The sequence below is a fragment of the Mchenga conophoros genome, linkage group LG10 (genome assembly GCF_057382185.1).
Source record: "Mchenga conophoros isolate Kocher_MC1m ecotype Shallow Benthic linkage group LG10, M_conophoros_male_GT1.1, whole genome shotgun sequence".
In the NCBI taxonomy this organism is placed as follows: domain Eukaryota; kingdom Metazoa; phylum Chordata; class Actinopteri; order Cichliformes; family Cichlidae; genus Mchenga; species Mchenga conophoros.
In genome coordinates, this window is record NC_140535.1 from 25,648,760 (window position 1) to 25,672,853 (window position 24,094).

Here is a 24,094-nt window from a genome sequence, read left to right on the forward strand (position 1 = left end):
CAGATTGTATTCATTTATTTGTATTTTTGTTCTGTTTGACTGTAGTGGATCATCTCAGAGCTGGCTTGCTACACATATTCGATGGTGGTGGTTCCCCTTTATGACACGCTCGGCCAAGATGCTATAAGGTTCATCATAAACACTGGTAAGAACACAAACATGACAAAGACTGTAATGACTTCACAAGCTTTGAGTAGGAAATGTAAATTTAACAGCTGTCAGTCTGCAGGCTAATAATTGTGGGGCATTGTGAGACATATTAGAACATGTGTGTGTTGATAGCTCTAAAATCGATTAACGGGATTATTTTTACTTTGAACCCTTCTAAATTCAAGATGTGACCAAATTCCAACTGATTTCCAACTCCACATTTGTTTGTGTTCCTTTTTATTTCTTACTTTGATGATGTTCACACAAGGGAGCGTGTGCTCTTGTGTGCTTGTTTCATTTCAGCTGACATCTCCACAGTCATCTGTGACAAAATGGACAAAGCTCGGGTGCTTTTAGAGAATGTGGAGCGGAAGGAGACCCCCGGCCTGCGAAGAGTCATCCTGATGGACGCCTTTGACTCTGACCTCGTGGAGCAAGGCAAGGGCTGCGGTGTCCATGTGCAGGCCATTAAAGAAGTGGAGGTAAGACATGTGGGACTCTGGTATGCCTGTGACACGGCACACCATATGTATGTCAAGTATTTAGACTGAGGAGTGCTAATCTATTATATATATATATATATATATATATATATATATATATATATATATATATATATATATATATTAGGGGTGCAACGATACACAAAATTCACGGTTCGGTTCGGTTCGATACTTTGGTGTCACGGTTCGATATTTTTTCGATACAAAAAAATGTTCATGCCTTTTTAATTTGTCATTTATTAAAATTATAAATATATATTTTAACTCAAAAGTACAGTTTTTAAATTTAACCCTAACCCTTGTGCGTGTTTTTTATTTTGACAGCGAATGCGCACCTGCGGACCACTTATGTGCAGCCCTGGTTATTTAGCTCGTCATATTGCAGCCACAGAAATTCTTTTGTCCATGAAACCATAAAGCTGCACTTTCTTTTTGCCTTATAGTCTGATTTGTCATAACTTCTCCGTTTTGTGGTAAGCTTTTCTTTGGCTGTCACTTCTTCACCCTGACCTGTCTTATTTGGCTCAGCAGAACTAAAATATATATCTGTCTGTGAAGGTTCTCAGTCATCCAGGTCATCGTAGTCAAATATAAATCCTGCTGCTTTTACACACGCACTCACATAAGCTCAGCGATTCTCTGCGCGATCAACCTCTCACATGTTTAAGCTTGCTGCGGGAGATTTCACTTGTCATGTTTGCATAGTAAGCTAACGATTGATAAGACGATGTCAGAGGAATTGGTGCACAAATTATCATCACTCACAGATCAGTGCTGTCGCTCTCTATACACAGTTCGCACGATTGCAAAGTGAAAGCAAAAAAACAAGCGCAAATTCAAACGCGATTTCAATATGTCACATATTGACAGTGGCTCACCGATGCCAATGACATAATTACCCAGCTACATTTCTGAAAGAATGCAAAAGCATTGACATATATTTTTCCTACAATAGCCCGACGGGCAGGGCAGAGATAGATTTTGGTAGCCCGACTGAAAAAAATCGCTAGCTCCAGGACGTTGGGCTAGCTATATTGCGAGCCCTGTATCTGATTGAGGAATCACTCATCTTTGGAAAAGAGAGTTTATTACAGAGAAATGGCTCTTTCCAAAATAAAAGCTATACTATCCGCTTCTTCTGGGCTATATTCTCAGCAGCATATTAAACGGCTGTCTAAATGACTCGGCTAAAGTTAGTAGCATGCTTGCTTGTTTTTTTTTCTGCTTCCACTTGTCTTTGCACTAGGATGATGTCGGCGTAAATGTGCAGTCATATTCGTTGTGTTCCCACTAGTGCTTTCAGGTTAATCTCGTTGAAATGACCTTAACGCCACAACACGGCAAATCTCCTTTAACGAGCTACCGCCGATCGCCCCGTGCATGGGGCTAGACGGCCAACACGTTAACGAGCTAACTGCGCTAACACACTAGTTCCCACCCATGTAATTGAGCATTGCATGGCACATCCAACATACTGTTTTACTTTAGTCCATGACTCGCTTACCTTCAGGGTCATACGTCACATGAAAACCAAAATAATTCCAAACGCCAGATCTGAATGAGGGTGGGGGAGGTCCATGTTACAAGGAGAGCTTAACTTCTGTCTCGCTAGCTTGCCCTGCGCTCTTCCTTCTGACGATGATGTCTGTGTTGAGCGCTCAGTGAATCTGCGTTCGACTACTCCGCCTAGGCTGCACTGTCGACCCTAGGCTATTCCTCCTGAGAATTCTCAGGAAGTACAGTCTCTGTTGGGCCTTTTTCAGCAGCTCGGAGGTGTTCACACTCCAGGAAAGGTTCTCCTCTATATTGACTCCCAGGAAGAGCCCCCCTCCTTTGCGGGAGGGGGGCTCTATATATTTAAATAACTTGATACCAGTATGACCCACATTGATTATTACTTCCTTCTTTTCAGCCATGCACAGCTGCAAATGATTGGGGCTTATAGCCTAATTGTGGTAACCGCTGCAGGCTCTTTTACAGTGTAGCAACCTGGATTTAGAAAAGTCCTCAACAGAACTCAGAAGACATTAGTCCATATTATAGGATATCACAATAAAGCTATAATGTTTAAGAGCATTATACAGTGATTTAAAGTTGCTTTCACATTGTTTCTTTACAGGCCCTGGGTCGAGATCACTACAGAAAGCCTATAGTAAGTAACTATTTCAAAACTTCTAAAATAGTTTCAAAACAACTGGTTTTAGGCATGCTAGTAAAGTTTGTGGACCAAAATGGGTCAAATTCTGAGTTTGGTTTGGTAAAGGTTCTCAGTCATCCAGGTCATCATTGTCTAAGGGGCTTGGAAAGAAAAGCACCTTCTGTAAAAACCTCTGTAAGTTGCTTGAAGACGTTTCACCTCTCATCTGAGAAGCTTCTTCAGTTCTAAGGTCAAATGGTGGAGAGTCCCAGATTTAAGCCCAATGAGAGTGTCCCCCCTCTGTGTTTAAAGGTGGTTGTTCACAGTGGACATAGATGGCTTCTTTCACTCCTCTTTGAAACCATCTATCTTCTCTGTCCAAAATGTGAACATTGGTGTCCTCAAACCTTTGACCTTTGTCCTTTAGATACAGGACAAAGGTCACGTTGAGGTGGATCTTCTATGTTGTGCCTATAAAGCCACCTCGACGGGACAGGATTCGGCGGTCCATCTGCATCTAAAGGCCATCAGAGGCGGTGGTTTACGACACCAACTGTCTGCCATCTATAATCCAGTTTTGAGATCCCTTTCCAGACGCCTTAACGCCCACTCACATCCTGGGCCTTCTGACCTCAGGAACTCACATGATAGGGTGGGACTAGGTTACATAGTGAGTTCATCCGAAACCTTGGCTGATTGTGACCTACACCCGTTTTCACACCTTGGCTCATGTGATTAGGTAGAGGATCATTAGGGGGTCCATTGTCCCTTTTGGGGTGATACTCCCACAGGGCTTAAATCTGGGACTCTCCACCATTTGACCTTAGAACTGAAGAAGCTTCTCGGATGAGAGGTGAAACGTCTTCAAGCAACTTAAAGAAGTCCAGACGCTTTTCTTTCCAAGCTCCTTCAACTTTTGTAAAGCTTGGCGAGCATCACATGATGATTGCGTGCTATGGCCGTATCAGTCCAGTTCACTTCCCAAGGCCTTGGTGAGCATGGTGAATATTTTTATCGAAGTCATCGTTAGCCAGTATTCTTAAATGTACAAACATTATGCCAAATTAACACTTTTCCCAATCAAAACAACAAAGATGGCAGCTCACCAGCCTCTGCCAAAGCTGACTAAAAACCTGCAGTGATCAGGAACTGCTTAAAAAAAAAAAAAAGAACTTCCAAACAACGTGAATTATTTTAAATCACCTTCTGCATTGCTCAAGCATCTCCATTTATGTAAATTACACAAAACTGAGGCTAAAATGGTTGCAGGATGTCTTATTTTGATTACAAGTGAAGTTCATGCCTGTTTTTAGTACAAAATATCTCATGATCTCCTTTGGATTAACTGCACTTAAGTCTGTCGGGTGATTTGTCTAATAATGGGTTATGTTCACATATGAACACAAGAAGACAGCAACCTATTTTTGTTGGATGTATCTGTGTATGTATCATAACAGCTCTGACAGTTTTTCATCTACTTAGTGTTGACAGGTAAAAATTTGAACACTGACACGCAAGCACCAGCCCTCTGGCTAACAGGTATTGACCAGTCAAGCTAGTTTTTGCCTTTTGTTCAAAATTAGAGAGAGTGAGGGCACAACTGGGTTGAGCATGCAAAACAGATGCCGTAAAGGGCTGGGTGCCTGGCTACAAATCCACCCTGAGGGCAATTACCAGGTGCACAAAGGCAAAAAAAAGCCCCCCACCCAAACAAAAAAGGATTAACATATGGAAATGTTTGTTTTCTAGACTCACATGCATTGGTTCAGCTTGCTGTTGAGGAAGCTGCTAGAAGTTGATCTCATGACAACCTGCATGTCATCTGACAGTGTTATGTTGTTGTTTTTTTCTTCACAGCCACCATCCCCAGATGACTTGTCTATTGTGTGTTTCACCAGTGGAACCACAGGTAGTAAATGTTTCTGATGTTATAGAAATATCATATGTGTCACATTTGCAGTTTGTGATATAAAAATACTCCATTATTAAGTAAGAAGCACATAGGATTTGTATTCTCATCAAACTGTGTTGGCCAGTGACTCCAGAAGCAGCAGCAGGTCACAGGTAGCGCTTTTTCAAACCTTTCCTGTTAAAAAACAAACAAACAAATAAGGTTCATCTATTTGGACTTATTGCACGGCAGGGAGGTTTATCACATAAACCACAAGTCTTGTGTTTTCTAAGAGCTTTCTGAGTGCAAAGCATGTGCCACTGCCTGTGGTGAATATGAGGAGTGTGACAAGAATGCTTACATTAAAAGCACTCACAGTGCTCGGTGCTGCTTATAAGCCACACGAATAATAAATATAAAAATAAAACAGTGTTGGCCTTTCAAAATGCCTAAACTAACTAACTTTAGATGCTTTCACATAGTATTGTTTAAACACTTAAAGCGCTAAAATTATTCAAAGCAGTGATGTTTTCAAAGCCTTAAAGAGAAAGGTGTACAGGAGACATGATGCTGGTAAGTTATTAAAGTCAGTCCACAGTGCAGTTTATTGTAACTCGTGTTGTGCAATTTCTATTTACTTTACTTTGAACTGTATCATTTACTGTAAACCCAGGTTCTTCATTGCAGCACAATAATCCAGTAGTGAAAGAATCATTAACCCATTCCCCTCCCCAACCTCCTTCATTACATAAATGTCATGGCTTAGGCCACAATGCTCCGTTTTCAGAAGCTTCACCCCACAGCACCATCGACCACTTAAACCAACAGTAGGAGGGAACAAAAACAGGGTCATGTGAGGACCCACTAGTGTCAGATTGCAAATTGCAGCTCCCACATCCACGGTCTGTTGAAAATCCTGCCTCCTGCTGGCGTTAATGACAAACACATGCAGGCACTCCAGCAGAGGATTCGTTTTCCTCACATCACTCTCCGTTTCTTGAGAATTCCCTCCCGCGCTGTTGCGACATCTAGTCTATACTGAGCGTACAAGATTGCTTACAGCTGTTTGAGTCAGCTGACATCTCAGAAAGAGGAACCTTAGTTTCTAATAACCACTCTTTAAAATTGTGAAGGAAGGACTGGGAATGAGAATAAGATTAAGAGGGCATTACAGTAACAGAGAGTACTGTTTTTACAGTGCTTATTAGGAAATGCCAAGAGAGGAGGAAAAAAATAGGAGAAGTTGAGGTTGAAACTGTGATGTAATTATTTCTATATGCTTTAGAAATAAACCATGCAGTTTGCATGGTTTGTGCAGACTGGCATGTGTTTTTGCAATATTCATAATACTGGATTCTGTTTAATATCCTAATGTATAAGGTGCTGCGTTAACACGACTCGTTTCTGGCTTCCAAGTTATAACTAAAATTCTGCTGAACCAGGTCTTTCTTTCCAAGCCGAATTCCTTTGGTGTTCACTTGGATGACTGTGTGCTCCTAGTGAGGAAATGTGTTGTGGAATCTGTTGGGCAATTTCATTATAAGTTTTTTTCCTTCTGTTCAAACAGGAAACCCAAAAGGAGTCATGCTCACCCATGGAAACGTGGTAGCTGATTTCTCAGGCTTCCTTAAAGTAACAGATGTAAGTCACCCTCTCCTCTCTGAACCTATGCTCAGGAAATGTTTTCACACCTATCCCCCAGTCGTTTATGGTCTTTTGCTCAGTGATTCATTAGCCTGGTTGCAATGTGTTCATTTTCTCGTCCACACAAATTCTTGAAAATCCAAGTTTCTGTGTCAAAATAGCATCTTTAACTCATTTGACTGTGTCTCTTGTGTGTCCTGCAGAAAGTAATTTTCCCCAACCAAGATGACTGCCTCATTTCCTTCCTGCCACTGGCTCACATGTTTGAGAGACTTATTGAGGTAAATGTGCCGAACTGTCATCTGCAATCACACTAATGGGATAGTAATGAGCTGAAGGATGTTTGTGGGGGAGGAGGAAGGAACTTCCTGCAAGAAGTATGACACTGAAGGTGGGCACTAATTACTGTAGGATTGGAAAAAAGGGAGAAAGAAACCACCCCAACTTTTCCTTCCCTGTCTTCAGTTTTGCTTTCCATCTCTACAAAAAAAATTGGCATTCCTGGACTTTATGGGAAGTGAAGGCACGTTACATCATTTCCTAGCCCAGTGAAACACACACACACACACACACACACACACACACACACGGATGACAATCTTCATTAATATTTGTAAAAGCTTTGATAATCAGTAATCAGGTTAGGTTACTCAAAGACAACATCTGCATGCACATGATTTACTATAAAAGCAGCGGTTCCCTGCAGCCTGCAGGTCACTGATAGTATTTCTCCTTTGCCCTGCAGCTGAGCAGACTTTCAAAATACGTTTCTGTGGAATATTAGGACTGGCAACCACTGTAGGGTATTGCAGTAAGCTTTACAAAGAGCCCACTGTCTCCTGCCTGTGGAAAAAACAGAGTTTCATTTTCATTTTTAGTCACAGTCTTTGTACAGTTACCTTTCTGCCCATCCTTCCACTGGGATGCTTTCTCTGTCTAGAGGTTTGCTTTTCATAGGCACATCTCCCACAAGAAACCCTGGGCATGTTCCTGCCAAGAAATGAGGAGTGTTTTTTAAATTAGGTGTTTATTTACATGTTACTTACAAGAAGCTCTATAGCTTCCTTTATGCTCTCTATGCCATCTCTTTCAGTTACAAGCCAGATGTTATTTCAGGCCTTAACTAAAAGCTGACAGCGAAGAGAGCAGTTACAGTGTAGACCTCAGTGAGGTAAAGTGGCAGTAACTTGTGGCCCTTTACTAAGAAGCTCTGAGTGTGTGCTTTTGCTGCTGCTCATTAGTAACTCTGGATTCATCTTCAACCCTAACAGCAAATATTAAAAGGTGATCAAATCTAAATTAAGTTGGGTAATAAATGTGTAGATTCAACTTAGATCATTTTTGTGTTGCACATGGGTGTGAGCGGTTAGGCTGCATCAGGTTGAACCTGTCTGGTAAGCTGCTGCTAGCAGCACACTTGTAGACAGCGTGAGACTCAGACACAGGAAACCACCTAATCTTCCCAGAGAGCAAATACACCAGATCACAAAATAGAGCTCAAGTTCAACAGTCGCAGACAAACACAAACACACAGCTCTATATCTGATGCTGGCGAAGTCTCAGTCAAAGAGAGAACACAAGGCGGTCCCCGTGTTTTGCATGTCCTTAGATGGTGTTAGAAACCGGAAAGCAGACACTTGTGGTGCCCTTTTTTTTTCAGTTTGACAACAAAAAGAGGCGCGCTGAGTTGATAGTCAGTTTGTGGAAGTGTCACAATCTGCATATGATCTAGAAAGAAGCATGCGGTGGTGTAGCCGCATGAGAACAAGAACTGCGAAATGAACTTGAGCATTTAGTAATTCTCTTTCAAACACTTTGTGTATTTCTATGGGACGCAGTTCTGGAACCCAAAAGTAAATCCTCACTGCATAATGAGTCACTTTCTCTGCTGCTAACTATAATTATTAGAGGTAACACAAAGGAGTCATACCTGCACTAATACAGATTGTAGTGTTACATAAAAATAAATCAAGTCGGGTTGTTTAAAGCCACTTGAAACAAAACAAAACAAGGCTGTCCATCATGTCTCCACGCCTCGTCCAGTCTGGACTCATAGTTACTGGAACGATGACATCACACGTGACACTCTCTTCTATTTCACTCACCTTGAACAGCTGCCAGAAAAAAAGATAAAACCCCACTTGGACCAACTATAACTGTAAGATGCTGTGTAAGCACTGACTAATCATAAGTGAGTCATGGGTGCTATTTTTCCCCCCAATCAACTACTTTTTCATTAATACTTCAGACACATTTATCTGATAAGATCTCTGCAGAGGTGTTGCCTGAACATGCCTTGGAGCCATTTTGCATTTTTTTTATACCCTGTACTGGTGTTTTTACGCAGCTAAATGAAAGTCTTCCACGACTAAAGTCTTTACTACATTATATTTATCATACAACGTGTGTAGACCTTTGTTTGAGCATAGGTTCTGACATAATGAGAGCAAGATCATGTGCATGACAATGTAAAAACACTACCGAAATAAACGTGCAAGCTATGAAGTTCCTCTTTTTGCTAAATGACATTAAATGAGTTGCGACTGTGGGAAAAACAAGCCTTCCGACAAGTATGATGACTGGTGCAGCCAGTATTTCACGCGGGTGCCCCTCAAGGGCCAGTATTTTTTTTTTTTTTTTTTTATCAGAATTTACTCATTAGTGATGCTTCCCTTATCATCTGTATTACAGTTAGGTGAATGAGGTATTAAATGTTATAGAAACCTCCCTTATGAGTGTTTGCCAACATTATTTATTGGTAGTAATGTGACTTTATTTTTAATATTTCATGATTAAAGGCTCCACTTTCAGTGCTGGTATTTTGTCTGCAATGATATCAGAAAGTTAGGAGTGTTCATTGCTCAGTTGTGTTATATATGTCTGTCTGCAGTCTGTGGTGTACTGTCACGGAGGACGGATTGGGTTCTATCAGGGCGACATCCGTCTCCTCCCAGATGACATGAAGGCCCTGCGGCCGACCATTTTCCCCGTGGTGCCTCGACTGCTCAATCGCATGTATGACAAGGTGAGATGAACAGATACCAAGACTGCTTTTGTTTGAAGCTGTTGTTAGTTCTGACTGAAGCAACCGGTCCATTCCACTTAGAATTACAAAAGATGTTTGGTCCTGTAACAGGAAAACAAGCACCTAAACTGGCAAATGTTACAGTTTAAATGTGAATGTAGTTTGCTCTAACTCTCCAGCATATACCATTAAATCAAGTCTGCTCAACCCTAGAACCTCTAAATTTCAAAGAGAGCCATTAGGGGGTAATAATGTGAATGGTGGCTATTTGTTGGTATTTCTTGCTAGCAGATAATTTTGCTAATTATCTACATAAATAGCTGGACATGTTTTAACCGCTATATCAGCTGAGACAGGGCTGTCGTCAACTAAGAAATGTGTGTTTTCGCTTTGTTACCAGATTTTCAGCCAGGCAAACACCCCGTTAAAGCGTTGGTTGCTCAACTTTGCTGCCAAGAGAAAAGGTGCTGAAGTCAGCAGCGGGATCATTCGCAGTGACAGCGTCTGGGACAAAATCTTCTTCAGTAAGATTCAGGTAAACGGTGTTTCCAGCACCTAAGCCCTGCGCTACTATGGACAGACTCTACAGCTGTTCTTATAGCCATGCTACATCATATTATATATGCTACGCGTGGTTGTGAAAAAATGAATTATGATCCATTTTGATATCAAAGTTACATTTATACATATGTTCCTGTGTGTTTTTAAAGAGAAACAAAAACAGTTGCATAACTATCATAAACAAGTAGGTTAACAGGACAAGTAGCAGGGAAGGACGTTTACATCCAGACGTACTTCATTGTTGCGTTTAAGCCTCTTGGTATTTGTGCTAGTTATGCAACTTACCTTGAATGTCAGTCATTCCCCTTATTGTTACTACTTATTTTAACCATCCTTGATTAAAATCTCTTAAAATCTGAACTAATCTGCTTCTTCAGGACTGTGTTGGTGAGATTGTGTTTGCATTTTATTAGCCATGCACTCAATAAAACAGTCTTTGTCCTACCAGGTCACTAGTGATTTAATCTCAGTTTATTGAGGTGTGTAAGTAACACTCCTGTGAATTTAAAAGTAAAAAGTCCGAAGTGGCACATGTGAGTAAGGCTAACTTTGCACAATGTCCCGAATTCTTGTCCTCGCATTGTTCGCACGTCATGTGTGAAGGTCAGAATGTGACAACATCCGGACTGGTGCCGTGAAGCTTTGTGGTTTATTTTTAAAACAGAAAATAATGAGCCTTCTGTATTTACAATGTGTTTCTGCAGGCTAGCTTGGGAGGAAGGCTGAGGATGATTATAACAGGAGCAGCTCCTACCTCACCCACTGTCCTGGGATTTCTCAGAGCAGCTCTAGGATGTCAGGTCAGACCCATTAAGTGTGCCCTTATTTCTCTAACAAGCCCCTGTGATATGAGAATAGGTCTAAACCCTTAACCCTAACCATAACTTTACAACTGTCAAGTTTTTTGCTGTCAGTAATTTTACAGATTTTGATTCACAAGCTAACATCTACATTTGCTTCAACATCACATGTTTCTGCATGCAGGTGTATGAGGCATATGGCCAGACAGAGTGCACAGCTGGCTGCACCTTCACCACACCTGGAGACTGGACCCAAGGTAGGCGACAGTGATTGTGCAAGCATGTAGAAGACAGATCACAAGACAGATGTATCCTTATCTGTCTTTGAAGCACTGAACCTGTTTACGTGACTCAGTTCAAAGGTTTTAAAGTGTTAAAAATGGGTTATGATTTTAAGGAATGACCAACAACCATAAACCTAAATAGATCCCTAATTACAAGTCTTTCACAACTACTTGGCACTGTTAAAAAGCTTAAAACTTTGTGAGTGAGCATGCAGTTTTGAGCTGATATGATGGCATAGACCCTCAAGGAGTATCTGTTTTGCACCCAGGTGGAAAAAAAGCATAGGCTGAGAGTGTGTGGCAGGCTGAGGAAGAAACGACTAAGGAGAGTACTGTTAGAAAAAAAAACAAGTCTGGAATTGTGAGCAAGACAGGAAGGAAATAGCTGTTAGGTCATATTGCAATAGTTAACACTGCAAGTTTAGGTGATTTCCAACAACAACAAGCTCAAATAAAAGACCAATATCTGCTATAAAGACCCGTTTTTACCCTCCAGATTGGGTGTATTGTGGCTGTGTTATTTTCAGCAGCCAGGCATTGCAGGTAATTTCCAAGTAACCTCTATGCATTCATATATGCGTGAAACTCTGTTCTGATTGGCTGTCTAAGTCAGTATAATGTGGAGCTTTCTCTGAGAGAGAAATATATTTGCTGCACGCAGTTAAGAGACAGTTGAAGCGAAACAAAGTGCTGATTTTCATTTTAATTACTCATTTTCCTTTCCTAGTTCAAAAGTGATTGGAAAGTTTTTCATACATATAAAAAAATATATACACTGTTCCCTTTTAACAGTGCAACACAAATGCAGAACAACAAGAAGACTGTAAAAACAACAAAAGTGACAAGTTAACAATAGAAAAAGAAGGCAGAAAAAAAGAACATGTGCATGAATGCATGAAGCCATGGGCAGGTGTTATGCAGGGGTGCGCGTCTGGATCGGTGGGTGGGTTTGCTAACAAACATAAAGGGTAACACAAAAGTCAAAGAAAAAATTAAAGACTAATATTATTTAAAATGATGTTAAAAACTACTAAAATAAATCTAAATTATACTAAATTTAAAATGTTATTACAGCTAAAGAACTGAACATGAAGCACAGAAAAATAGGCTGATATTATTATTATTATTATTATTACATTATGTTAAAGTAATCAACTCAAAACCTCCTTTTTGAAAAGTAAAAGCTTTCCCTGTGTTTATAGCCACATATTTTTTGAATTGATTGTATTGCATAAACGAAGGTCTGAAGCAAACAAATGTGCTCTAAGTGTCAACCTATTGTGAGACAGTGTGAGACAGAGCTTCATAATACAGTCAAGCATCACCACCTGCTGTTCACTTCTGATAATTCACAGATATCTGTAACGCTGTCCCAAATGATGACGACTAGTTTTCCTTTAGATTTAATTAGTTAGTAAAAATATCGTTAATTAAACCACTTTTCCTCCTCACATAGAATTGATGCTCAGTGTTGAGCATTTTATCAATTTGTAGTCCTCCTTTTTGTTCAACAGTGGAAAGTGAGGAAGGAAATCGAGTTGTTGTGTTTCTAATGTTTCTTCTTGTACTGACCAACAGGCCACGTCGGGGCTCCGCTGCCATGCAACCTCATTAAACTGGTGGATGTACCTGAGAAGAACTACTTCGCCTCCAAGGGAGAGGGAGAGGTAAGCAAAGCGATTTCAACAGAAACACAAGATGCACTTAGAGAGCACAAACCTAAATTAAAAGCAGCATTTACTTTCAAGGAAATAGTATTGTATTTTTGATATATTCACTTTCTCTTCTTTGTTCTTTTTAAACGTACTTTAAGACGTTTGTAGTGCAATAAAAATCACACGGAGGGGAGGGGGGGTGACAGAAGCTTACTTTGACTACACAACCATTATATAGTAGGTGATAATGGATAGTAGGTACTGATTTGTAAATAACTGAAGATAAACAGCATGAGCTTATTATTAGTTATTATAAAATTATACTATAGTTTATTATAACTAACTAGGCAGCTCATTCACTTTCTCTTCACAACACTTCAAGATAGAAAACACATTTTGGGGTCAGCTTGAAAGAAAGATAGATGTGAAATGTAAAGGTAAGGCCTAAGGTCCAATGACTTAATGTTTGGATGCAAATGCAATATAATCTAATATCTAGAATCCCCATGCACCAGTATCATTTCCTAAATTTTGTCAAAACAAACAAAAGCAGTAGAATTTTAAGAACTGTTTAATGATTTAATCAATTTTATAAAAGTTTGACCTTAACTGACCTTGAAGAAGTTGCCAGAGGTCCAAAGAAACGTGATATTTGGAATCCCCATATTTTGCTTCCTATATGCCTATATGTTGTCAAAAAAAAAACAATAGCATTTAGAAACATAGCTTTAAATAGCTCTATTATCACTATTATCATTTTGGCTTGTAGATCAATCTACTGGCCTTGAAGGAGAGGTCAGAGGTCAAATGTGACATGATATTTTAAATATTTATATAGCACTTTCTATCTGTTGACAATACACCCCATACTTATAAGAGTCATAGTTTTAAGTTATAAGGCTTTTTGTCCATTTTCAACCAATAAATTATTAATTTGACCTTCATGACCTTGGCGCATGTAAGGCACATTTCAGTGGCTTGTTAACAAGACGCCACTCTACACCTCTACAACGTTTTACGAGAATTCATCGAAAACTTGTTTATAGACAGAATGACACGTATGCATGCAAATGCAACCAAAAACGTAACCACTTTTGTGGTAGAAATAAGTAACATACGTGCATATGTAAGGATGTGTGTAGGTCTGTAGGTGTGTTTTCACTGTATGCCAGAGAGTAGTTTTTACAGCTTTGACGTGAGCATTTTGAAATGTCAGGAAATGAGGGCAGATGTGAAGTGTGTTATAAAGATCAGAATTGAAAACTGATTACCAGCATACCAGCATATAGGGGTTGACACAGAGGACAAATACAGTAAAGGGCAAAAGAAAGTACACATTTCTAAAGTTTTACATGTCTGCATATAACCTCGCCAGGTTCTGAAATTAGGTAACTGCACCTCAGATGGAGAACCACACATGACTTATTACACTGTTTACACTTAATTTTGGAATCTGATAAGAACCGGATATTTTTTTTATTATGTCCTGATATGTAAAATGTTAGAAAGATGTACTTTTTTTCATGTGACTGTACATGTTTATAGGAAGGGTAACGTATACAATTTTCGGACTTTATAAACAACGTTGCATGTGTTTGTAGAGGACATGTGCTTAACCTCTAACCCTGACCCTGTTTGACTTTTCTAATCTGTCAACCAGATTTGTGTAAAAGGACCAAACGTGTTTAAAGGCTACCTCAAAGACCCAGAGAGAACAGCGGAGACACTGGATGCCGATGGCTGGCTCCATACGGGAGATATTGGGAAATGGCTACCTGTACGTATACGCAGCTTACATTTGAGACTAGTCATGGATTTTGAAAAATCCCTTGTGTTTATATGAGAACGATCCATAATATTTTGTTTAAAATGATATTTCTCGTTTTCCGTAGAATGGCACGCTGAAGATCGTTGACAGGAAAAAGCACATTTTCAAGCTGGCGCAGGGTGAGTACATCTCCCCTGAGAAGATCGAGAACATCTACATTAGGAGCGAACCTGTGTCACAGCTTTATGTTCATGGAGATAGTCTGCAGGTAAGGACATTTAATCATTTACAGGAAGTGCAATGTGAAGTAGAACTCCTGCTCAAATTTATGTGTTCCAAGGCCTGGTAGTCATCTTTGGCTCCTAAGAGCCTGCAAGTACATCTGGGCTATGTGTTGCTTAGTGTTGATTTTCTATTTTGATCACTATCCAATACACCTTGTTTTTTTTCTCAGTCCTGTTTGGTAGGAATAGTTGTTCCTGACCCTGAAACCATGCCTGAATGGGCCAAGAAGAAAGGTATCTTGGGCACCTACGAGGACCTATGTAAAAACACTGTAAGTGGCATATGGTTGTAACACTTATAGTTAATATTATTAAAACCTACTGGAAGTTATTTAGAAATGTAACAAAGCTCCCTCTCTCCTTTGTTTAACAGGAGTTAAAGAAGGGAATCCTTGAAGATTTGGTGCGTCTTGGAAAAGCCAGTGGCCTCCATTCTTTCGAGCAGGTAAGTAGGAACTTAACTGTTTGTAAGTGTATTTTTTCTTGATACCTTAAGACATGTAAGATAACATTTTACAGTATCTCCATAAACAGTATGTGCCTGAAGTAACATCTTTTAGATTAGATTTTAATGTCTTTAAGTAATCTAGTTATTCACAAATCCCTCCAAGCAATACCACAATATCTAAATTAATGAAATACTGCAGATACAGCTATGGTAATAAAATATATATGTTTTAAAATAATAATTAAAATATTAATGTTTTAAATTATTTCAAAGGAGATTAAGCCAAGTGAAACAAGAATGCTACTGGCATAAATTCTTGTGCTGTTTGATAAGTTATATGCTACATTTATATACTATCAGGGATTGGTCTTGTGATTCCTGCAAGAGTATTGGCTAACAATGCATTTGTGGCTATAAGATGAAGTAAACTTAAGAGCAGTATTTATCTCATTCACCATCATGTTTTTTTCTTTTGTTTTATTCTTCTAAAGGTGAAGAACATCTACATTCACAATGAGATGTTCTCCATTCAAAATGGCCTGCTGACTCCGACGCTAAAGGCTAAAAGACCGGAGCTGAAAGAGTTTTTTAAGGCGAAGATTGATGAGCTCTACAACAGCATCTCTATGTGAAGGCTGGCGGACCTGAGTTTTCTTAAAGCAATCAAACAACAACAACAGACGCTTTGTCCAGCGACCTGCAGTGGGACAAAGATGTGTCACCTGACGCTTAACGTGCTTTCGGAAAGCAAAGCAAAACTGGCCCAACGGTAGATGATTAAAAATGCCTAGATAAAAACAAATTAAAGAAATCAATAAAGCGAAATACAATGCACATTGTCATATGTATTTCCTTTTTATGTACGCATTCACTGTTTCATAATTAATTGAAAACATATTTTAAATCGACACTTAAAAATTTTAGTCCATAAAAAGGAACGTATTTCTTTTTCGTGTGACATGAATTTCCGTCACAAAACAAAAACAATTTCAGGGTTAGCCAGCAGAGGGCAGCATGGAGTTACCCATAATGAATGTAAAGAATGGTTACTGGGATTTTATAAGGGGGTGAAAGGAAACTTGTTCTTACTACAAATGAAGACGCATCATAAATGCCAAAACTCTCCAATTATTTAGGGTGGAATGACTCAACCGTTTTAGGGGTATGGCAATGTGTTGACTTTATTAGCTAGCATTAGCTGTAGGGATACTGCTACTTACTGTGAATTAAGTTCAATTAATCAGCTGTCAGTTTATTAGGGGACAGGTTAAAAAGCTGGGGGAGAACGTCTTGGCACAATTCACGTGATGTGCTGATAGCTGATTTCTGTATGCATACAGTAAACAATGATTTAAAGGAGGACAACAAGCTAATGCTAGCAGATTCCCACATGGTAGGTAGAGTCTTATTAGTACATCACTAATACAAATATCAGCTGATTAAATTCAAAACCAATGTCTCAGTCAGTTTGACTCACGCCTATTAATTTTAATGTCAGATGGAAAATCATGTCACCGAAAAACTTTCCATTATGTTATTTTAGAGTTTAGTTTTTAACATTGGCTTCTCACATGATTCACACTGTCAGTGAATACAAAAAAAGATAATAATGTCCACGAAATGGTGTGTATTGTACGATGTATTTTTGTTTTCTTTGTTTTAATTGAGGCATTTAAAATCATCCATACATTGCTACCTGCTATTGACCCAAAAACAAATACACCCACTCCCCAGCATCAGAAACTCAGCATCATCATTCCCACTTCCTCAGCTCTTCTTTCCTCTTTAAATCTACCAGCCAAACAAAACTCATCTGTTTTACAAGAGTAACACAGTCATACGACAGCAAGTGTGATGTTTTAGTGTATAGTGTAGCTCCAGGAGATGTCAAAATGTACATTAATGCTGACACCTTGTAGAATTGTAATGGATTTCATCCCCAGTGGAAAAAGTTAGATTTTCTTTCAATAAAAAAACGGCGCTAGTAAGGTGGCTGATACACCACCCCGAACAGATACAAGAATTAAAGTTGGGTATAACCCAAATATGGTGCAATTAGATGAAATTACACCCTTCTGTTTGAAAGCAGATTTACAATAATAAGGTTCAGAGAGAGAGCAGCTGCCTTTCAAATCATCGCTGTCCACACTGTCCCATGTAAAGCATCTCATTGTCTGAGCCACACCCAAATTACACTTTGTGTCATGTATCCGCGCACTCATTCATTATGTCAGTTCAACATGGCTGCAGTCAGAGGTTTAGCATGCATGCTCCTTGTTTATGTAAGGGCCGGCGATCTGTAACGGTCATCGAGGTTCAGACTTCTTTCTCACTCATCTTTGCACAAAGAGAATGTCAGGTAAAAGAAAACAAAATATCTAATGCAACACCAGGCCTTGGGGCAATGCATGCAATTTGCCCTGTAATGCTGGGACCATTGGCATTTAACGAGAAAAAAGACAAGCATTTCTTTATGGTCATTAGGAGCCGGTTGTATCTAGCTGCTGACAGCCACAGCTGCAGGTACAGGGCTGTTTCACTTAGAAGAGCCAATGATGAATTCCGCTAGAACAAACATCAACTTTTAAACAAACGATACCATGTTTTTTAAAAAGGTTTACACGTAGAAGTAATGTATTCGCTTTTTAAGTTGATTACCGTCCCAAAGCATAAACAATGCGGATGTACATAAATGAAGACAGCTAGATGTAAGCATATTTATTGAATCAATGGTTTGAATGATTTTTTTTTCTCTCTTATTGCGTGTAGTGAGATGAACTGTACTTATTTATTTATCTATTCTGCTGTAAAAATGGAATAAGCACCATATCCTGTAATGATCAAGTGCAGCAATCGGGATGAGGGAGGTTGGGGATTAGGACAAGGGCAGTGAAATAAAAAATGTTCTGGAATGATTTTCAACTAGTGTCTTGGTCCTTTTTTAATGATGTTGAATGCAATTTTTTATGTCAGGATGGTAACATGAAAAAAGACTGAACTATCCTCCAGATTAGCAGTGATGAGAGGAACTCATAAAGGACAGTACCAACCACAGTATCAAAATACTCCATTACGTAAAGGAATAGGAGTATTTTAAGCTTAATGCACTTCACAAATCTATTTACACTCATATCAAAATATTATTTTATTTTCTAAAAGGTAAGTAATATTGTTTTTAGATGCAAGAAAGACTGTGTTCCTTTGGCCCTTTGTCACACAATCAATCTTAATATGTGATGAGAACGGCTCTTAAAGAACAGTTGAAAGGAAAGCTGGGAGAGAGCAGGGGGGAAATGCATCAACCCAATGAGCTAAACTAGCATCCGGAATAGTGGTCAAAATGGTTAAAATATCTTGCCAAAGTTCAAACTCAACATCACAATGAGGACGAAGGTAATTTAAATGACTTTGAACACGGCATGGTTATTGGTGCCAGGTCTAAGAATGTCAGAAACTGTTCCCTTACTGGGGTTTTCCCACAGAACCGTCTCTAGGGCCTACAGAGACTGGCCTGAAAAACAGAAAATATCCTGCGAGCAGCAGTTATCTGGGGAAATGACTTGTTGATGCCAGAGGTCAGAAGAGAATGGTGAAATTGCTTTGAGCTGATAGAAAGGCAACAGCAACTCAAATAACCACTCACTACAACCAAGGTATGCAGAAGATCATCTCTGAATGTGCAACACACCAAACCTTGATCCAAATTGCTACAATAGCAGAGGACCACAACTGTTGTCACTCTTGTCAGCTAAGAACAGAAAACAGAGGCTAAGATTTGCACAGGCTCACCAAAACTTGAACAATAGTAGATGCATGTATGCATCCTGCCTCTGCTGGTGTAATATTAGGGACATTTTCTAAGCACATGTGAGCTCCTTAGTACCATAATTTAAATGCCACAGCATACAGCAGAATTGCTGACAATGTCTATCCCTTTATGACCAGTGTACCGGTCTTCTGGTGGCTCTTTGCAGCAACACGCTACAGTATGTCACAAACCTTTAATCACCTCATGTTTCTTACTGTACTCATATACTTTCCAGCACCTTGCTGAATTTATACCACCAAGAATTAAGGCAATTCTTAAGGCAAAAGAAGAAGCTTAGGGGGCTTTACCTAATGAAGTCTATCAATGCTATGTTAAGCTAGGCTGAGTTCTTTGTGTCCATTTCTGCAAACGAACTTTAAAACTGACCCAATTTTACTATGGCAGGGCAGTGATTTCACTTTTATCGCATCTGTCAAGGCATGGCAAGCATGAAGGTTGACATAAACGCTTACCAAATCTTTCCAGAGTTTCTAAATAGCATGCAAATGCGAATAAATCGCTTCAGTCGTGCGTTAAAAGTGGTGATTAGCAGCTGATCACATATTCTGCAGGTGTGCTTCGTTGCTAAGTAACGCACAGAATGGTCAGGGGACGATAAAGGCAGAACTTGAAGCATTAGATTAAAGACACTCTCTCCTAATTATATTTTTTACTAGTACCATTAGCTGAAGCAGTTTTATAGTGTAGCAGTTCACTGAATGGCAAGTGATTTGGTCTTTAAGTCAGTTTAATTGGAAATGGATCGATACAAGCGCCAGATTAGACTCCGTTGTGACAGTGGATTACCTATCAAACGAGATACACCCGTGAAACCAGCGCTGACCAGACGAGACCGTAAGAAAAACACTGTAATACACATTTTAACGCAGTCTACATTAAAACGTTAAACTTCAGGTGGCTTACTTGTTTATTTAAAAGTTAAAGTTTTAATCTTGGTCTGAGCCTAGTTCTCATTGTGAGGGCAAAAAGGTGTTGGGAAATATATTATGAACACCTTCATGTTTCTTATCTCAGGTTTTAACTGCTTTTCTAAATCTGTTAAATCTACTTAGTGTAAACCTAAGAGGAGATCTAATATATCTATTGATTGTACACTTTTTTAAAAAAGTGTAAATAAAGGCAAAGCCATTTTCTGTTCTCATTAAATTGTTCTCTGCATCCATGCTTTCAAACTTTAAGAGCACAGGAAACTTCTATTCCGCAAGCATTATGAAGCTTTTCCAGAAGAACCTGAGAGGGAAGTCACGAATGACTCCACTGTCAAACCAAAGAGCCCAGTATCTGTAAGTGTGCCCAGATGTTTTGTATTCATGTAAGATTAACAGTCACTGATATCCAATATTTACTAGTTCACAATTATGGGTGACGAGAAGAAAATATGAAGGAATCTACGTGGAGAAAAAAAACAAGTGAATGTTGATGCTGAAGCCACAAAGAGTCCCCCAATAAACTGGCAAGAAGTTAAAGTGACATGTGCATTTTGTTCTATAGAACACATACATCAGATCATGTGAGAAAAGAGTGAAGAGCAATTATTCAGAAAATGAGGAAATTAGTGTTTGGTTGACGATTTATTTGTTGTAACAGCGCTTCTTGGCGATAAGTCTTATACTCTATTTCCCCTTAAAGGTGCATTGAGGAGCCGAGTATGTGGGTGAACAACCTGCCAAATTTCTCTGCCAGTGCCAGACGGATATATTGCCCTGAAGAATTATTACAACAAAAAAATCCACAACCAAAGACAAATTTGACTGAAGAGTTTAAGTATAAAAAAGCATTAGAATCAGATGCTATAACCTTCAGTCACCAGATTCGTTTTATTTCCTCCCCTTTCTATGCTTATTCTTTTCACACAGGCCAACACTGTACACCATAAATCTACTTTTAGCTTAAGCACTCCTGCATTTACTGAAACTACCAGACACAAAGCAACCTTACCTGCCATTCAGGTGACTGTAGTAGAGGCTCATGAAGGTGATGAAATGTCGGGTAAAGAAGACGAGCAAAGCTTGGCAGTGACGCCAGAAAGCTTCACATTATCTAGCATGGAGACTGCCACAACTTTCAGCTCTGGTGACACAGAGGATGAGGACTTTTTGGACTCTGCAACTTCTAACAATCTTCCCTCTCCAGAGATCTTCAGAAGAGAAAACAAGGGTGTGTCTGAGTGCATTTGTATGTGTACATTTTTGTATGTCCACAGCCACACTTGGTCTCTCACTTTTATTTTTGTCTTGATAGTGGAAACCTTCAATTTTTCCATTGAGGAAGACCTGCTGGATCTCCATCGTCACATAAAAAACTCCACTTTGTTGGATGTCAGCCATGCTGAGAGCATACACATGCATCATCCCCCTAACCTTTCTACCATCCTGGGTAATACTGGGAACAAATCTCAGGCACACTTTAATTTTCTCTCTTTTTTTCAGTTCAATAAATTCCACTTAATTGAACAAAGGTATTAAGAGTATAACTTTATTCATACTCAGTCATGTTTGGTACGTCTTTTTTTTGCAAGCTCCTTAGACTCCATCTGATAATTACATTTAAAATGTTTCTCTTTTAGAAGTAGCAAATGAACAAAAAAAGGAACAGTAACTTTGTTTTTATAGCATATTTTAATGTTCTTAGAAAAAATGCCAAGTATGCTTTAATTAAATGCAGTCTTATTTACATGCGTACCCAAACCATACCTGTGTGTCTGAAAAGGAGTAACTCTGTCTGCAGATGCCTCCACTATTCTTGCTGAAAAGACCTGTGAGATCAGGTAAGTCTTCTCAGTTGAATCTCAAAGCATTTAGTACTTGTGGCTCACGCAATTTAACTGCTTCATTCCTTATTATTTCTTTATCAAGCAACAACAGAGAAGCCGGATCTGCTGCTAAAGTACAAAATGACTCGTTGAAATCAGGTAAAGGCTCTCATTTCATAAGAAACATATCTTCCTTAAGTATTATTCAGAGCATGACTATTATTGCAAACTACGCTTGCCGACCACTTTATTAGAAACGCTTGTTCAATTCCTCACTAAAGCAAATGTATAATCAACCAATCACATAGCATCAACTATGTGCATTTAGGCACTAAGATATGATCATGAAGACCTGCCGAAGTTCAAACTGAGCATCAGAATGGAGAAGAAAGGTAACTTTGAAAGTAGCTTGGTTGTTGGTGCCAAACAGGCTGGTCTGAGTATTTTATAAATTGCTGATCTACTGGGATTTTTCTACTGGGTTTTACAGGAAATTGTCAAAAACAAAGAGGGAATATCGAGTGAGCAGCAGTTCTCTTGGAGAAAATGATTTGATGCCAGAGGTCAGAGAAAAATGGCCTGACTGCTTTGAACTGATGGGAAGGCAACAGTAAACAAATATTTAGAGCATTGCAACCAAGAGGATCTCTGAATGCAGGGCTCACCAACACTGAGTAAGAGAAGACTGGAGCAATGTTGCCTGGTCTGATGAGCCTCGAGTTTTTCTGCACAGTATTCACAGGCTACAATCAGATTTTGGTGTTAACAAAATAAAAGCATGGATCGACCATGCCTTTTTAGCAGCAGTTCATGCTGCTGGTGGTGGGGGTGGTGTAATGGCATGGCGAATATTTTTCTGGCACATGTGGGCCCCTTAGTACCAAGTGAGTATCATTTAAATACCTGATTTCAGTCTGATAGAGCACCTATGGAATGTGGTGAAACAGGAAATCCACATTATTCATATGCAGCCAACAAATCTGCAGCAACTGTGTGATGCTATCATGTCAATATAGGCCAAATTCTTTGACGAATGTTTCCAGCACCTTATTGAAGTCAAGGAATTTGGGCAGTTCTGGAACCAAAAAGGCGCCCACAACTGTACTAGCAAGGTGTACCTAATGAAGTGCCTGGCAAGTGCATATATTTCATATGTATTTTAAAATCAACTCCACACACAGAAAATAAATAGATATTGTATAATTATTACGACTACTTTTGTGGTTTCTGTCCTAAATTTGCAGACAAAACCTTTAAGAGGAAAACCCCACCAAGAGTAAGAAGTCATCTGCCCATTTATTTACATCTGTTTAAATTTGATATGATGTAGCTCATTTTTATTTTGTTAGAAACAAAAGTAAGAGGGATCACAGCCATGATCAAAATGACTTTTATTCCACAGCTCAGCTACAGAAGACCCATCTTGTGTAAGAAGAAGGTTTCATTCAAAAGTCCTGTAATTGCTGAGACCTTTCATGGAAAATGCATACCAGCCTCAAAGTTAATGACTCCCAGTCTCAACAAGCCATTGCAAATGTCCAGCCCACCTGAGGAGTTGAAGCCTGATGCAGAGATCAGCTCGGAAGAAGAAACATTAGCTCTGACCATGTTGCTAAAAAGGTCTGTCAAAACTAGTCATAAGAAACCCAAGCTCTTTGACTTTGCCACCGACAAGGAGAGAGATACTCTCTTTCAGGTCATGAGAGAAAGATGTGTGAAACTCAGAAGTGTTACTTTATTTCCTTTCACAGCTGTTTAGTGCACCGAACCATCTTTCCTGCCACATTTGAAGCTAGAATAAGAAAACAGAAAACTGTGGCTTTACCCCCTCATCTGGATTAGATTAGTCTAATTGTAGAAAGTCCTATATGAAAATGGTCTGTAACTACTTAAAAGAAGGAGAGAAGAATCTATGGAACAAACTTAAAATAACATTTAAGAACTAATTAAAGAGACATGCTAGACTGGCGTTTATGTTCATATGAAAAAAGTGTGATGTGAAATGACCACTAGATGGCACATATGTATTTACCTTTAAAAACCATTGTCTGTCTTGTCCATACAGTGAGCTTTTCCACCTTTAAATATGATATATGTGTGTCTATATATGTGTGTTTTTTGCTTGTTGTGCTTGTCCATATTTGCATTTATTCTCGTGACACGTGTTACTATAGACTTTCTAAATGAATGATTTAAAAGCAAAGTTTAAATGTATAAGATATGTATTTTAAGTATACTCCATCTATATTTATGTATATTTGTCTTTGTCCTCAAAATCTGCATATGTATTTGATTTAGAAAGTGTCTAAAGCAAATAAAAATACATTAAAATGCCTCTTGTGGCGATCCCTCCGTTCTGTGTT

General features: G+C 39.1%; 2 protein-coding genes across 6 annotated transcripts in view; both read left to right on the forward strand.

Moving 5' to 3' along the window:
- Positions 1–18,072, forward strand: part of acsl6 (acyl-CoA synthetase long chain family member 6) — a 35,632-nt gene extending 17,560 nt beyond the window's left edge. For all 3 annotated transcript variants that reach the window (XM_085289571.1, XM_085289572.1, XM_085289573.1), the window contains exons 6-21: positions 46–145; positions 454–632; positions 2,773–2,805; positions 4,648–4,699; positions 6,249–6,322; positions 6,529–6,606; positions 9,216–9,350; positions 9,751–9,885; positions 10,616–10,711; positions 10,896–10,968; positions 12,574–12,662; positions 14,311–14,427; positions 14,543–14,686; positions 14,873–14,974; positions 15,076–15,147; positions 15,642–18,072. In XM_085289571.1, coding sequence (XP_085145697.1) covers positions 46–145; positions 454–632; positions 2,773–2,805; positions 4,648–4,699; positions 6,249–6,322; positions 6,529–6,606; positions 9,216–9,350; positions 9,751–9,885; positions 10,616–10,711; positions 10,896–10,968; positions 12,574–12,662; positions 14,311–14,427; positions 14,543–14,686; positions 14,873–14,974; positions 15,076–15,147; positions 15,642–15,782 — 1,620 coding nt within the window. In that variant the 3' untranslated portion in view covers positions 15,783–18,072. The remainder of the gene's footprint in view (positions 1–45; positions 146–453; positions 633–2,772; positions 2,806–4,647; positions 4,700–6,248; positions 6,323–6,528; positions 6,607–9,215; positions 9,351–9,750; positions 9,886–10,615; positions 10,712–10,895; positions 10,969–12,573; positions 12,663–14,310; positions 14,428–14,542; positions 14,687–14,872; positions 14,975–15,075; positions 15,148–15,641) is intronic.
- A 1,468-nt stretch (positions 18,073–19,540) lies between these two features.
- Positions 19,541–24,061, forward strand: LOC146566046 (uncharacterized). 3 transcript variants are annotated; one of them, XM_085289576.1, is made up of 9 exons: positions 19,541–19,813; positions 20,159–20,262; positions 20,836–21,136; positions 21,221–21,355; positions 21,689–21,746; positions 21,835–21,890; positions 22,976–23,007; positions 23,134–23,351; positions 23,483–24,061. In XM_085289576.1, exons 1-9 carry the CDS (start codon positions 19,717–19,719, stop codon positions 23,571–23,573), a joined length of 1,092 nt encoding a protein of 363 aa, XP_085145702.1. In that variant the 5' UTR covers positions 19,541–19,716; the 3' UTR covers positions 23,574–24,061. The 3 variants fall into 3 exon arrangements, with proteins under 3 accessions (XP_085145702.1, XP_085145700.1, XP_085145701.1); XM_085289574.1 differs by having other exon boundaries at positions 23,134–24,061; XM_085289575.1 differs by having other exon boundaries at positions 21,707–21,746; positions 23,134–24,061.
- Positions 24,062–24,094: the final 33 nt, after the last annotated feature.

Coding starts and splice junctions, on each gene's coding strand:
- LOC146566046 (XM_085289574.1), top strand. CDS start 19,717: ATGGATCGATACAAGCGCCAGATTAGACTCCGTTGTGACAGTGGATTA. Junction 21,356..21,688: donor TAACCTTTCTACCATCCTGG/GTAATACTGGGA, acceptor GTGTCTGAAAAG/GAGTAACTCTGTCTGCAGAT. Junction 23,008..23,133: donor AGAGGAAAACCCCACCAAGA/GTAAGAAGTCAT, acceptor TTTATTCCACAG/CTCAGCTACAGAAGACCCAT.